Raw genomic sequence first — 15,358 nt, forward strand, 5'->3', positions numbered from 1 at the left:
TAAAAGCACCACGAATGCATCTGTATGTCGGCATTTTGCTTCACCACATCGAACCATTCATCAAACATCGAAGCGCGCACATCGTTCCCCGTAGGATCTGCAGAGAGGCTTTCTGTCACATGTAGATAGTAAACAGAGACTCAGACGTCACATTCCAACTTTTAGCACACTGCGCTCCCCGACTTTTTGCTGGTACTGCAACACGCGTTGCGTTAATTTCTGAGGACCTGCTCAGAGGACACGTGAAATGAAAGTGGGGAACGCTTGGCATGGGCATTCTGAGCTTGAAGTATAAACTGGCCCTTAGGTTTGCTAAGTGAATGTTGGTGGATGTGTATTTGATTTTACCCTGCAATTGATAGGTATCCTTCCCAGAGGCACAAGGTCAGTGAGACAGACCATACTTTTCCTAATCCTAAATTGGACAAAAGTGGTTTGAAAATTAAACGAAGGCATGGCCAGATCTACCATCAGTTTAACTTGCTACCACATCTTAGGGCCCTCCTCTCAAAAAGCCATAATAACATGAAAAGTCCATATTTCCACTAAAAAGCACTCACAACAATATCATATAACCGTACCTCTCCCACTTTGATTGTCACAATTTTAAACCTATCAATCAAAATTTAACTAAAACATTTTAAAAGAAAACCGCAAGTGTACATAGGGCATGATCAGAACAGGTATCTAGTAGGCCACTTTTATGATATATATATATATGATGTGTTGCCATGCTGCAAAAGAGAAAAATACAAAATGGATGGTTGTTCAAAATGAGGACTAATTAATACAGCGAAAAAAAATAAAAGGGAGAGTAAAAAGGACTGTGTATCCAAAAATTGTACCTGACATTGCCAAATGAGAAAGAAAGAAAGAAAGAAAGAAAGAAAGAAAGAAAGAAAGAAAGAAAGAAAGAAAGAAAGAAAGAAAGGTCAGTCAATTCAGCAGTCATACCACTTGCACTTCAGAACAGGTCATCCACCTGAAACTGAGTGTGTTTGGGCCCTCCAAGTACTTGGATGGGAGATCAACCAGGAAAACCTTGGGCTGCTGCTGGAAGAGGTTTTGGTGAGGCCAGGAAAGGGTGCTTACCCTGTGGTCTGATTAAGGATCCCAATGCCTCAGTGCAGTGATGGGGACACTGTGCTGTAAAAATGGTGCGATCCTTCAGATAAGATATAAAACTGAGGCGGTCATAAAAGATCTCTGGCCATCCTGTGTAATGAGTAGGGTGTATCCTGATGTCCTAGCTAAACTGCCCATGTGTGGTGAGTGTACTAACACAAAATGGCAGCCAACGAATCATCCGGGTGGATACTGTACATTGGTGGCGGTTGAAGTGGCTCCTCACTCACTATGTAAAGCATTCTGAGTAGGGAGAAAAGTGCTATAGAAATATAAAGAATTATCATTACTATTATTATTAATCAAGCATTAAATGAACTAAAGTGATACTTTAAACTGGCTGTACATAACCTAGTTGATACTAATCAGCCTGATCTTACAGATACTCAGAAAATGGCTAACACCTCATCTTCTAGCAGCTTTAGCAAGAATGTGTACTGACAGCACTGACATAGATGTAAGCAACTATGTGGAAGATGGCAAGACCATTGCAGCAGATAAGATGCACCCAACAACACAAACCCAAATAAAGGATTCCCTGTATGGACTTTTATTTTGCAAAAATGTGAACCAAAGTTACATGTTATCTTTTTTTTTTTTTTACAAAGTGCTCAAAGGCTTTTTAAAAATGTTTATTTCAATATGTGTTATCTTTGTGATTTCCTGCTGATGTGATGTTGCACTCATCAATTATTTATTGTGATCTTCTACGTCACTTCTGCTTTATTCTATTCTACTCTAATGTGTCTACCTAAGTTATCATTGACATATGTGATAATGTGTGAGTATGTGTGTGTGTCTGGTAGGGGTAGTGAGATGGGGAGCTTTTGAGTTTCTTCACCATGGGGTCTGCAAGGGTCTTAATCCGATCTTGGATGGATGGATAATGGATTGATAGTTTTGCACACACTGAGCCAATATTGCTTCACAAACCATACTCGACGGCTTACCTTTAAATGTAACATTACATTCTCAAAGCTGATTAATCCAAGTCAAGGTAAATGGGGGGCCACAGCCCATTTGAATCAAGCACATGGTACTGTAGGAACCAATCATGGATGGGGTGTCAATTCATCAGGACTCACTCACACACACACATACGGGGCAAATTCACAGTCATCAGTTCACTTAATATTCAAATCTAGGGAGCCAAGAGGAAAGCTAATGCAAAGCAAAGCAATTTTTTAAGCACATTAAAAAACAACCAAAAATTACAATAAACCAAAAAAATAACATGCAGACAAAGAAAAAACGTGCAGTCTTCACACATGCAATAATCAGAAATGAGATTTGGACCAAGAATGCTGGATTTGGGAGTCAGCAGGGTTAACCACTGTGCCACCCTGCATCCCTTTTTTAATTTTAATGGGAGCACTGTTATGATCACCTTCACAATAAACCCAGAAACCTATCAATAAAATCTTATATGAAACACTAATGAAAACCAAGGTGGGCGCTGCTTTGATACACTGTACCTCTTCTTATTGTTCAAACAGCTGAAATGAGTGATCTGGTGCAGTGTTTAATCTTCACTGTCAACAAATCATAAATGGACTAAAACGCTCTGATAAGGACCACCTGCCATGTGTGGAGAGACCACCGACCATCTGAACCTGCCCTCCTGCTGCCTTATTCATTGAAGTCAATAAATGTTAATTGTGTTGTATTTTTGAAATCTGGAATGCTAAGAATAAAGCATTATATATACCCAAAAGGTAATGTTGATAAAGCCTTAAAATAGATCCCGAATGGGTAGCCAGCAAGTGTTTAAGGTGCATGTTAATGGCTGTCTCTGCCTGTTTGATATATACGCCGACAGCCTTACTGCACTGTACATCTGCACATGCTCAGTATGGCACACAGAAAAAAAAAAAAATCCCCATTCATAGACTGATGCTGCTGTTTTTCACATGAGCACAACAGCTCTGACTGCTTGGATCTGCATCTCTTTCAACTGTTGCTCCCTAGAGAGTGCCCTCCTTCATTCACTCATTTTTATTTGAGCTCTCGAGCTTTAAAGAGGAGATCCAACCCAGTGCTGTGAAATTTTACTTGAAATGATGTCTACATCGCTTCTGTTAAGTAGCAAATATTGCCACTGATGGCTGGATGTTTTGTATCATTTCTTCATGACAACCACATAGTGTTTTTCAGATCTCAAAGAGAAAGAGAAACGCTGGGCATTGGTGGAAACAGCACATTTAAAGAGTGGTCTGCTTTTTTCCGTTTGGTCACAGCTCTGGACAACTGGATTCCTAGTAGCAGCAGTGCATAATGTAAAGAGAAGAATCATGGAATTCAGCTCTTCTTCTGTATTTGACCAACAGAAAGGTAAGCTGTTAAATCAGGGCTATGATAACAGGCAACCGTAAAGCGTAAAATATAATTTAAAAAAAAGGTAGCTATTAACGTTTCCATGGTAATGGCTGACAATACTCATTATTTCCTCTAAAGAATTTACTGTCTTCTGTTTCATTTATGCTGCACTCAATGCCTTTTGATTTATTGTCTTTATGGGTGTTTCAACAATCTTGGCACAAAGTCAATTCTATTTTATTTAGAAACCGGTCGGCTTCATATGCCTTTATAAATATAAATCATTTTAGCAACATGCAACACATAGAAAGATTGTGCTGGTTAAGAGTGTGATTAAATTCATGTCAGAATCAAAGTGCTATATATTCTGATACTGATAAAAGGATCATGGTATAGTGTGCACAGCGTTGAAAAAAAATCTTCTTGGCACAAATTTCCGTATTGAAACCTTTGTTACAATTGATGATGATAGGTCATTTATCAGCTGGCATCACCAGCGCTCAGGGTGTAAATAATGCATATTCCCACTAGAATCTGTGTCTGTTTTGATCACATCCTAACAAGGATCTTTGATACTGAGCTTTATCGCAGAAAGGATAGGCAAGGAATAAAATATTAAGAAACCAAATGACTAATAAATACTTCCATTAATAAAAACTCTTTCAGTAATGTGGTAACTCACTTTGTAAAGCACTCTACAGTAATGGGCATAAGCTAACCCTGGCAGCATCGGGCACAAGGCAGGATGTAGTGCTGAGAAGGACATCAGTCTATGACAGAGCCAACTAATGAAATGCCAAACAGGACCATTCAGAGTCGCTAATTAACCTAACCTGCTTGTCTTTGGGGGTGTAAGAAGAAGAATGGAGTGCCCAGAGAAGAAGTCATGCAGGCACAGGGAGGACATGCAAACTTCACATAGATCAAGATCTGGCAAAGGATTCAAACTCTGGTTTCTTGATCCATTAAGTGGCAAACGTGCCAGCCTGTACTAGGAAAGGCACAAAAAAAACAAAAAACTATATTTCTTTGGATTCATATCTTGGGCTTAGGCACTGCCTGGGTAAGATTTGTATGTTACTCTTGGTGTCTGCATATATTTTTGTCCCAAGTAGTCTGTTTTTTCCCCTCAAGCATATTCAAGGCATGTGCCTTAAGTTAACCAGAGACTGGCCCACTGTGTGGATGTGTGTATGGGTGCATGATTATGCTCCATGATGGACTGACATGCTTTTCAGCATTGGTTCCCATTTTATAACCAGTGCTATTGAGGTTGGCACTGGCTCTCTGCAGCCTTCAACTGGAAACAAACTGATGATTGATTTGGAATATTTTTAATATAAATGTCATGCCACCATAATGAAGTGTTTAAAAGCTGTGCAATTTATAAAAAATGCTCAGTTGGAAGACTGCTCATGATGAGAGAGGACATAAAGCTGTGCAAACTGTGCAAAGAGTGTTGCATTTAATTAAAAATACATATTAAAAAGAAAGAAAGAAAGAAAGAACATAATGCATAATACCTTCACATATTTAACAGATGCATGTGGCAACTTGGTGTTGAGTCAGTTGTGTGCCTTCTAGTGTGTCATTACAGGGTTTGTTTTTGACTTACAGCTAATGCTGCCAGGACAGGCTACAATATTCCAGACCCTCTAACACTAAATTCAGCCATTGCAACCCATTCTTCATTTATTAGAGTGTTGTGTTTTTCCTCCTGCAGGGTTTACCAAAGTTATGCTTGTGGGCAGCCTGCTTGTCACCTTGCTTTTCCTTAGATGAATGGGGAAAATGAATTGCTGGACAAACTGCAGCCTTCTTTCAAACTAACTTCTTTAAAGTTATTGTTTTTAATTATTTGTAATTGACATACTGCCAGAGTCAAGCACAGGCATGATAGAAGTTCCCTCTGTGGTCTGTGTAAGTGAACATTTGATATAATTTATTAGAAAACTGCTATTACTCATGTGGCCACTAGGGGGTGCCCATGCAGGCAACAGTTGCTTGTTCAAATCTGTATTTTTAAAATGCAAAATACCTTCTCACAGGAATTTTTGCTACAACACAATCACAGTTCCAATCTTTATTTTATTCTCCTCCTCCATTCCCATCAAGCGAGGGTAATCTACCTCCTCCTGACTCCAACTCCAAGATCAAGGTAACGTGGCCTCTTTAATACTGGATAAGGGAGTACTTCTGGGTCATGTGGAAGTTCCACAAAAAGGGAGGTCTTCTTCTAGCGGCACCATTTGGTGTTACCCAAGGACCCAAACAGGGTTTCCAGGCAGCCCTGCAGGCATCCAAACTGGATCCATGTCAAAGAAACACTGCCGCCTATGATTCTGAGGAATGAACTGTTCCTGGTGGGCAGCTTCTCTTACTCCACCCATTATTTTTTCACCTTAACTGGGAAAGGGAACAGGACCCATCCCAGATTGAAAACACATCCATCTGCACTGTCCTTTTATAGTGGTCTCCCAACACACCCTCCATTCCAGTCAGGATACCTGTCCATCCATTATACAGAACTAATATTTTAATCCTTTTGTCCATGCACAAGATGTTTATTATTCTAGTATTATTGGCTGATTTACGGTATCTAACATAAACTTTGAAAAATATTTAGGTTGTTTGATTCTTTTTATACTGAGGAATTTAGCATAATATAACATTCTCAAACCCAATTAACCCAATACAGGGTCAAGCTGAGCTGAAGACACCGGCCTACAGCGGCAGCCATTCACGCACACCCACACGTGTAATCACACTGGGCCAATTCAGAGTTGCTAATCAACCTAACAAACACCTTTGGGATGAGGGGGAAAAAAACTAATGAGAACCTATGAGTGATAACATGAAATCTTCTGATTGTTTGGTATTTGGTACACTGTAATAGTCATTCAGTTCCTCATCCAGCGACCATCTCATGTCTTACCCAATTGCTTAGGTTACCTCACAATTCTGAATTGAACTCAAATGTGTTGTGTGTGGCGGTGTGTGAGAATGATCTCTGTGAAGGAAGGGAATGAAAGAATTGGTATCCAGAGTTTGTCCCTGTATTGTATGTGATGTTGCATCCCTGTAATGAATGCAGTGAGTTCAGAAAATGGATATAATTGTGTCAATCCAGCTAAGTCAAATAAAAAGAAGCTCCTATATAATTGTATTTACACAGGGCAATAACCACAAACTAATAAGGTATAACTGCTACATAGTAGCTAAGAATATTGCATTGTGTAAACCCACATTGAAATAAATCTGAAATATTATTCATGTATGCATACATTTAATAAACTATTATTAACATTATTAAAAATGTAACACTTTCACTGTGGTAGATCTTCTAGGCAGAGATTTATTTCCAGGCTTGGAGACATAATACTGGCTTTTAAGCATTTTTTTCTGAACCTGTTATGTATAAAGTCAAGGCTGGAAGCAGCAAAATCAGTGTAAGATAATTCTTTGGGAAAAGCATTGAAAGATTAATCCACTATTGGTGAAGCAAAAAGGGAATGCTATCCCATGCAGAGTAAATATTACAATATCTGACATGTGCAAACCATGTATCTGTTTATAATATAGCAACTGTCTTAATCCATTTTACGGTGGAATTTCAAGACTTGATTCTGGTAGCATTGGGCAGGAACTGACCGTGGATAGGACTCCAGTCCATTCACATTCACACAATAGAAATTCAGAATTGTCAACCTTAACACACTTCATTTTTGGAGGAAAACTGGAGTACCTGGAAAAATTATAACAGACATAAAGAGAATTTGCAGTTCTGAAGCTAGGGATCTGCACTGGCAATCGGAAGGTTGTCGGTTCAATTCCCATAAATGCCAAAAGGGACTCTGCTCTGTTGGGCCCTTGAGCAAGGCCCTTAACTTGCAATTGCTCCGTCCTGGATATGACATTAATCTACATCCATCCCTGCATGTAGGCCCTCTGACCTGCAAGGAAAAACCTGGGGGATGGTGGCACTCCAGCCACCATAAAAAAACCACACTATTCCACTCTATCTGAACTAGTGTGGATCCGAGGTATCACCCGTTGCATGGCTGCACTTGCGTCCTAATCTGGATCCTGAGTTGGTTTATTTTGTGGTGGGTGCAGCAATGCGCTGTATCAGTGTGTGCTCCTAACCTTAATACATTTTACGGTGACATTTCAGGGCTTGTTCTGGTAGCATTGAGCAGGAACTGACCGTGTAGGGGACACCAGTCCATTCACATTTACACCATAGAAATTCAGAGTTGTCAACCTTAACACACTTCATTTTTGGAGGAAAACTGGAGTACCTGGAAAAATTATAACAGACATGAAGAGAACGTGCAGACCACATAGAAAGTTGGAGCTGTGAAGCAACTGGGTATCCATGCTAACAAAACTCATAAGTAAAAAAAAATCCTTTTAAAATGATGCTAGGTATGTCAAAGCAGATTTGTGGTAATGAAGGCTTCAGGAGGTACGATAGATAGATAGATAGATAGATAGATAGATAGATAGATAGATAGATAGATAGATAGATAGATAGATAGATAGATAGATAGATAGATAGATAGATAGATAGATAGATAGATAGATAGATAGATAGATAGATAGATAGATAGATAGATAGATAGATAGATAGATAGATACTTTATTAATCCCAAGGGGAAATTCACAATAAAAGCAATGTCTGTAAAAGTCTTACCTATCAGTTGGTGTAAGATTTTTCTTTTGTGTTGCTTGGACAACCTCAGTGTAGGTGTCCATTAATTCCATTTGTAAGTAGCTGGCCAAATTCCCACTTTAGTTGACTTCTTATTTAGGGTCCAAGTAGACTTGAAGTGTCCCTGTAGTGTTTGTTTATCTTTCTCATAGCATAAAAACCTGATTCAAAATAACTTTATTCACATAACAGTTCTGTGCCTCCTTCATACTGTATGCTTGCTAGGTGAGCTTTTTATGGGTATGGTGAAGGCGATGTGCTCCTTTGTTATTTTTATTTGACTTACAAGATGCTCTTATGCGCTCATAACTGGAAGTAAACTGGGCAACATATCATTACTTTAGTTAGTTTCTAGTAGTTTGAGTTAGATGGTGCCAGAGCGTGTGTGCTTACCCTGCAATAGACTGGCGTCCTGTCCAGAGATTGTTCATGCTTTGCACCCGATGCTTGCTGCGATAGGCTTCAGCTTCACCTGGATAAGCTAAGAAAATGAATGGATGAATGGATGCATGAATGCTCATAGCCTAGAAAAATATCATGACACAATTCAAAACAGAGGAACAGGGATGGTACTTTAAAATAGGTGTGTGGTAGGGATGGTTAGTGCCCACTCAAAAGGGATGCCTGCTCCCTCAGTGATAAATCAATAAAGTTTTAGCTTTGTTGCTATTTAGTTGCCCTCCCTACATATCCAAATACACTCCCTAAGATGACAGTCATACTATATAAGGGGCAACCATTTTGTGGGCCCTGCAGTTCCTTGTACCTATTTTGACATGCACTGAATGCTGTCAGGATATTATTCTTCTGATCCTGAATTGGATTAAGCACATTTGAGAAGGTCGTGTAAGTAAATATTTTGTGCTGGACAGTTGCTGAGCCACGTCACTTGAATGGAATTAAACCTGCCAGAGCAGCCTGGAGGTGTTCGTTCTTTTGAGCTTCTGAATGATGTATAAATGTTATTATCCTTACATTGCCCGCTTCACTGAAAACATAAGACGTACTGGACTTTTATCCTGCTGTCTGAACTAAAGTATTTGAGAGGTGACTCATTGTTGCCAGTGGGTGACTGATGACTAAGCAAAGAACTCATAGCATTATATTATTCATTCATCCATTCATTTCCTGACCCCCACTATTGCAAGGGGGAGTGTATTCTGGTAGCACTGGGCACAGGGCAAAAATCAATTTGCCTGCATGGGGCACATTAATGCATACATCCACACTATTCCCTCAACCATCTGTGCATTTTTTTTTTCCATTACAGACTCATGGCGGCAAGAACCCACTCTGGCAGAATGTCAGTCCATCACATACACTTCAATGTTTTATCAGGCTCAGAGTGTTTAATGTTACCAGTTAATCTAACTTAGACAGCCATGGATTGTGAGACAAAACTGAGAATTAACCCACACTGACACAAGAAGAAAGAGAAAACGCCACATAGATAGCATTTGGACTGAGTATTGCACCAGCAGCCCAGGCGATGCAAGGCAACAACATTTTTTTTATTTGATATACTTTATTAATCCCCCAGAGGAAATTGTGTTTTTGTGTGACCTTTAGAAGTGCAGGGTGTAGCCATTGTACAGCACCCCTGCACCAAGTTTCAGGTTAAAGGCCTCACCCATGGGCCCAACAAAGTAGAAACCCTTCTGGCAGTAATGGGATTTGAACTGGCATCCTTTCAGATACCAGCACAGATCCTTATCATCAGAGCCATCACTCCGCAACCACGCCACTGCACCCCACTGTAAAGCAAAACTTCATTGACAGTTTAGTAGGACCTAAGTGGTGTTAGCTCATCATTTTAATTAAATACAATATTGACAAATATGCAATGGGATTTACAATGTATGGAAAAAAGACATTCCAAGGCAAGGTTAGTTATACTCATTAATCATGACATTGGAGATTGAAGCCATCAACAACATTAATGTCTATAGCACATTTTCATACATAGGAAGTAGTTCAAAGTGCTTTAGAAAATGTCAAAGAAATGTAGAAGAAAAGAAAAAATATAAGTATGTAACAGAAAATAAACCAATACAGGCTTACATAACATAAATATATATATTTTCGTATTATGATTCTCTAAAGATGAGTATGATTATATATAGTTCAGATGGTTGGGAGGATGGAAAAAAGATGTGTATGTTGATTAGCACATGTAAATAAGAATGCCCCTGCATTCTGTACATATGACAGTAATAATACAAATAATAATAATAATCCTATATGAGTACAGTCGTTGTCACTGCTGACTAACAAATTCTGGGTTCAAATCCTGTGCCTGGCCATTGTTCATATGGAGTTTACAAAGTCTCTATGGCTTTTCTTAACTCTTTATTGGGTTGCCCTCTCCAAAGACCTCTCTCAAAGGTTAATTGGAAATTCCCAGTTGGCCCAGTTTGAAGTGTGCCTGTGCTGCACTAGATCACTGTCCAGGGCTGGTTTCTGTCTAGTTCACAGTATTGCTGGGATAAGCTCTGCACTCCACTGAGAATTCAACTGAGTTTCAGAATATTATGGGATGTGCTATATAACAATATAATATTGAAAGTATAGCAACACCTAAGTAATCTTGTATGTCTAGTATAAATTGGGGTGAGAAAAAGTTTTGCCTTTCCTAATCATACATATTTACCAAGTACAACAAATTGACACTTTTCTCTCAGGCTTTCTAACCTATATTTCAATTTCTAAAAGGAGACACCGCGGAGGACATTGATCTGAGTGTTGTGTACCAGGCAGCAGCTAACGGGGATGTTAACACCTTGACAGCAGTCATTCGTGAGGATCCTTCGATCTTAGAGTGCTGCGACAGCGAGGGTAAGCAGCATATATTCATTTTTGTAATGTTTCCTTTATCTCTCAGTTCCATTTGTTCTCAATCTCTATTTGATTAGTCATTTTTTTGTTAATCATTTTTTTTATTAAGCTCGCTTAACAAGTTGAGAACCTATAAGAATTTTCTGTTCATTGTAGCAACTAAGAGTTAAATCAAATAGATTTTTTTAGAGAAAATACATTTTTATTGTGAATTTTGCTCAATAACAAATTACACTTAATTGGTATATTTCAATAACACTGACTTTACAGTGGCATCAGAAGAAAATTTACCTATTGTTTTGGTGGCAGTTAAACTGCAATGCATTTGCTCACTTGTGGAGCAAAAGAAAGCTCCAGGAGACAGGTTCTCAAACCCAGGCTAGTCCCTGACTGTCTCTGTGGAGTTGGCATGTTCTCCAAATGTCTCTAAACACTGTTTTATCCATGAGCATCCTAAACTCAAAGTAGAAAGGATAACTGGTTACTTTAAATTAGGCTTTTAGGTGAGAAGGGTTTGTGCGAGAGAGTGTTCAGAGTCAGACTGGCATTCCATCTAGGGTTGTTCTTATCTTGCAACTGAAGCTTCCAGAATATACTCTGAAACCTTGAAATGGAAAAGGAAACTTCAGAAAATAAGTTGATGGAAAAATAGCAGCTATGCAGTATGAAAGAAATATTATGAAGGGAGGCTTTGACTAACCCAGCTTGTTTAATGTGCAATCCATATGATTCTTTAAAATTTATATAGTTCTGACCACTTGTGCTTGGGTTAAAAGTTAATTTTATTTTTTACAGTCTACCCAGAATTTGCCTTGGAGAAGAATGTGTTGATAGAAACAAGACAAGGAATTCAATGGACACTATATTTTACAGCTTATAAGTTCAGTAGGATAGATAGATAGATAGATAGATAGATAGATAGATAGATAGATAGATAGATAGATAGATAGATAGATAGATAGATAGATAGATAGATAGATAGATAGATAGATAGATAGATAGATAGATAGATAGATAGATAGATAGATTAGAACATTAGAATACTCTAGATGAGAACAGGCCATTCAGCCCAACAAAACTCGCCAGTCCTAGCCTCTTATTTCCTCTAAGAAAACATCAAGTTGAGTTTTGAAAGTCTCTAACGTCTTACTGTCTACCACAATACTTGGTAGTTTATTCCAAGTATCTATCATTCTTTGTGTAAAGAAAAACATTCTAATGTTTGTGCCAAATTTACCCTTAACAAGTTTCCAACTGTGTCCCTGTGTTCTTGATGAACTCAATTTAAAATAACAGTCTTGATCCACTGTACTAATTCCCTTCATAATTTTAAACACTTCAATCAGGTCACCTCTTAATCTTCTTTTGCTTAAACTGTATAGGCTCAGCTCTTTAGATAGATAGATAGATAGATAGATAGATAGATAGATAGATAGATAGATAGATAGATAGATAGATAGATAGATAGATAGATAGATAGATAGATAGATAGATAGATAGATAGATAGATAGATAGATAGAACTCTATTTGTCCCCAAGGGGATTTTGATAAAGTCTAGACAGTAGAATCACCTACATACCATTGGCTTTACCGATACAAGAGTTAGTCTGCTTTGTATATCGCCCATGTGCCCTCCTACTAGATAGGCACTTGGATGCCTACATTTTGCTACTGAGGATCTAGATTTTTAGAAAATGTGCCAAGCTCCATTTCATGATTGTTGTACACAATTACTTTTTTAATGTGGCACTGAAAACCAAGTTAAGGTGCTACACTCTTATAATGCGTATGAATAGTTCATTTTCTTTTTATTCATTTTCTGAACAAAACAGGGTCTAATACCAGGCAGGAGACAACTATGAGTTTGACAATGGTCCACTGCAGAACACACAGGCTCACATTAACACAATTCTGGACCCTGGTCCTAAATATAACTAAGTATGCTTTGTAAATGATCAAAAACATGAATCTTAGAATGACGAACTGTACATTTATAGGTATAAATAGAGTCATGAGTAAAGAGTATGGTAAAATTTCTTCTCATATGTGCTAATCAACACGCAGTAAGTTGCCACTACCTGACACCATGAGTAGTAAGTATGACAACCTTATCACAAATCGTCTGTCTTTCTTACCTGAAGACTTTCAGAACATGTTTGCCATAGGAATGTACTAACCATCTAAAGCCAACAAAGGTGCAAAGTGATAGCAAACTGAGGGTCAGTTACGTGAATCCGTTATAATGGGGCCTGGATATTTACCTATTCCAAGTAGCAATTTTGACTGATACAAAAACAGACTTACTGTCAGCTGTAAACACAATATCTGTTCCCATTACTGCTCCATAAAGCACTAAAACTCAAATATTCCTTAAGGAAAATGAAAGGTATTTAATTTAGACCTTGTAACTTCATTTTTAAGTTGTGTTTTTATTGGAATTTTAACAAAGGTAGGTTTTGTAGTGCTGCTGGGATAGACATTGGCCTCCTGCAACACCAAATTAAATTAAGCCAGTTCGAAAATGCTATATTATGTAGATACAAATGTAATAAAATGTTTCCCCAAAAATTAAAAACATTGTCATGTACCAGATAATAATAATAATACATTTTATTTATATAGTGCCTTTTCCATGCTCAAGGCACTTACAGAATATAAGAAAGAACGGCAGGGTATAAAGTATATAGCATAGTACAAACCAAATAAATAAATAAAGAAGATTAAGACAGTAAATTCAGAGAAAAGGCCTAACAGACAACATAATTGATGGTCTGGTACACACACATACAGGTTACATGAGCATCTTGACAGAGAGGTAAACTGAGAGAAGGGTAGTAAAGTCAAGTAGAGCTAAAAGCCTTCCTGAACAGATGAGTTTTGAGTTGTTTTTTAAAAGAATTCATGGAGTCAGCTGATCTAATTAATTTCGGTAGATCATTCCAGAGTCTGGGCGCTATACAGCTGAAGGCCCTGTCACCCATGCAGAGTAGATTAGTGTGGGGCACAACAAGATTACCAGAATCAGAGGACCTTAGTGGGCGGGCAGGCACATGGTGATGGAGGGAGTCACTGATGTAGTTTGGCGAGAGGTTATTTAAGGCTTTGTAGGTTATTAGTAGGATTTTATATTCGATTCTGTAAGACACAGGGAGCCAGTGAAGACGGAGCAGGATGGGTGTTATGTGCTTGCTGCTGCTGGTTTGAGTAAGGACTCTTGCAGCTGAGTTTTGAATAAGCTGGAGATGTGATATAAGATCAGAATGGGCACCTGCCAACAGCGAGTTACAATAATCGATGCAGGATGTGATAAAAGCATGGACAAGTTTCTCAGTGTTAGAAAAGGAGAGGAAGGGGTAAACACAGGATACAGTGGTGTGAAAAACTATTTGCGCCCTTCCTGATTTCTTATTCTTTTGCATGTTTGTCACACAAAATGTTTCTGATCATCAAACACGTTTAACCATTAGTCAAATATAACACAAGTAAACACAAAATGCAGTTTTTAAATGATGGTTTTTATTATTTAGGGAGAAAAAAAATCCAAACCTACATGGCCCTGTGTGAAAAAGTAATTGCCCCCTTGTTAAAAAATAACCTGTGGTGTGTCACACCTGAGTTCAATTTCCGTAGCCACCCCCAGGCCTGATTACTGCCACACCTGTTTCAATCAAGAAATCATTTAAATAGGAGCTGCCTGACACAGAGAAGTAGACCAAAAGCACCTCAAAAGCTAGACATCATGCCAAGATCCAAAGAAATTTAGGAACAAATGAGAACAGAAGTAATTGAGATCTATCAGTCTGGTAAAGGTTATTAAGCCATTTCTAAAGCTTTGGGACTCCAGCGAACCACAGTGAGAGCCATTATCCACAAATGGCAAAAACATGGAACAGTGATGAACCTTCCCAGGAGTGGCTGGCCAAAATTACCACAAGAGCGCAGAGACGACTCATCCGAGAGGTCAAAAAAGATCCCAGGACAACGTCTAAAAAACTGCAGGCCTCACTTGCCTCAATTAAGGTCAGTGTTCACGACTCCACCATAAGAAAGAGACTGGGCAAAAACGGCCTGCATGGCAGATTTTCAAGATGCAACCCACTGTTAAGCAAAAAGAACATTAGGGCTCGTCTCAATTTTGCAGAGAAACATCTCAATGATTGCCAAGACTTTTGGGAAAATACCTTGTGGACTGATGAGACAAAAGTTGAACTTTTGGAAGGCAAATGTCCCGTTACATCTGGCGTAAAAGGAACACAGCATTTCAGAAAAAGAACATCATACCAACAGTAAAATATGGTGGTGGTAGTGTGATGGTCTGGGGTTGTTTTGCTGCTTCAGGACCTGGAAGGCTTGCTGTGATAGATGGA

The 15,358-nt window shown here is 38.6% G+C and overlaps 1 protein-coding gene across 2 annotated transcripts in view; it reads left to right on the top strand.

The window, feature by feature from the left end:
- Positions 1-3,034: 3,034 nt before the first annotated feature.
- ankrd55 (ankyrin repeat domain 55) overlaps positions 3,035-15,358 on the top strand; it is an 85,259-nt gene continuing 72,935 nt past the window's right edge. For both annotated transcript variants that reach the window (XM_039758755.1, XM_039758756.1), the window contains exons 1-2: positions 3,035-3,456; positions 10,868-10,990. In XM_039758755.1, the coding sequence (XP_039614689.1) occupies positions 3,417-3,456; positions 10,868-10,990 (163 nt within the window). In that variant the 5' untranslated portion in view covers positions 3,035-3,416. The remainder of the gene's footprint in view (positions 3,457-10,867; positions 10,991-15,358) is intronic.

This window comes from Polypterus senegalus, chromosome 7 (assembly GCF_016835505.1).
Source record: "Polypterus senegalus isolate Bchr_013 chromosome 7, ASM1683550v1, whole genome shotgun sequence".
Classification (NCBI taxonomy): Eukaryota; Metazoa; Chordata; class Cladistia; order Polypteriformes; family Polypteridae; genus Polypterus; species Polypterus senegalus.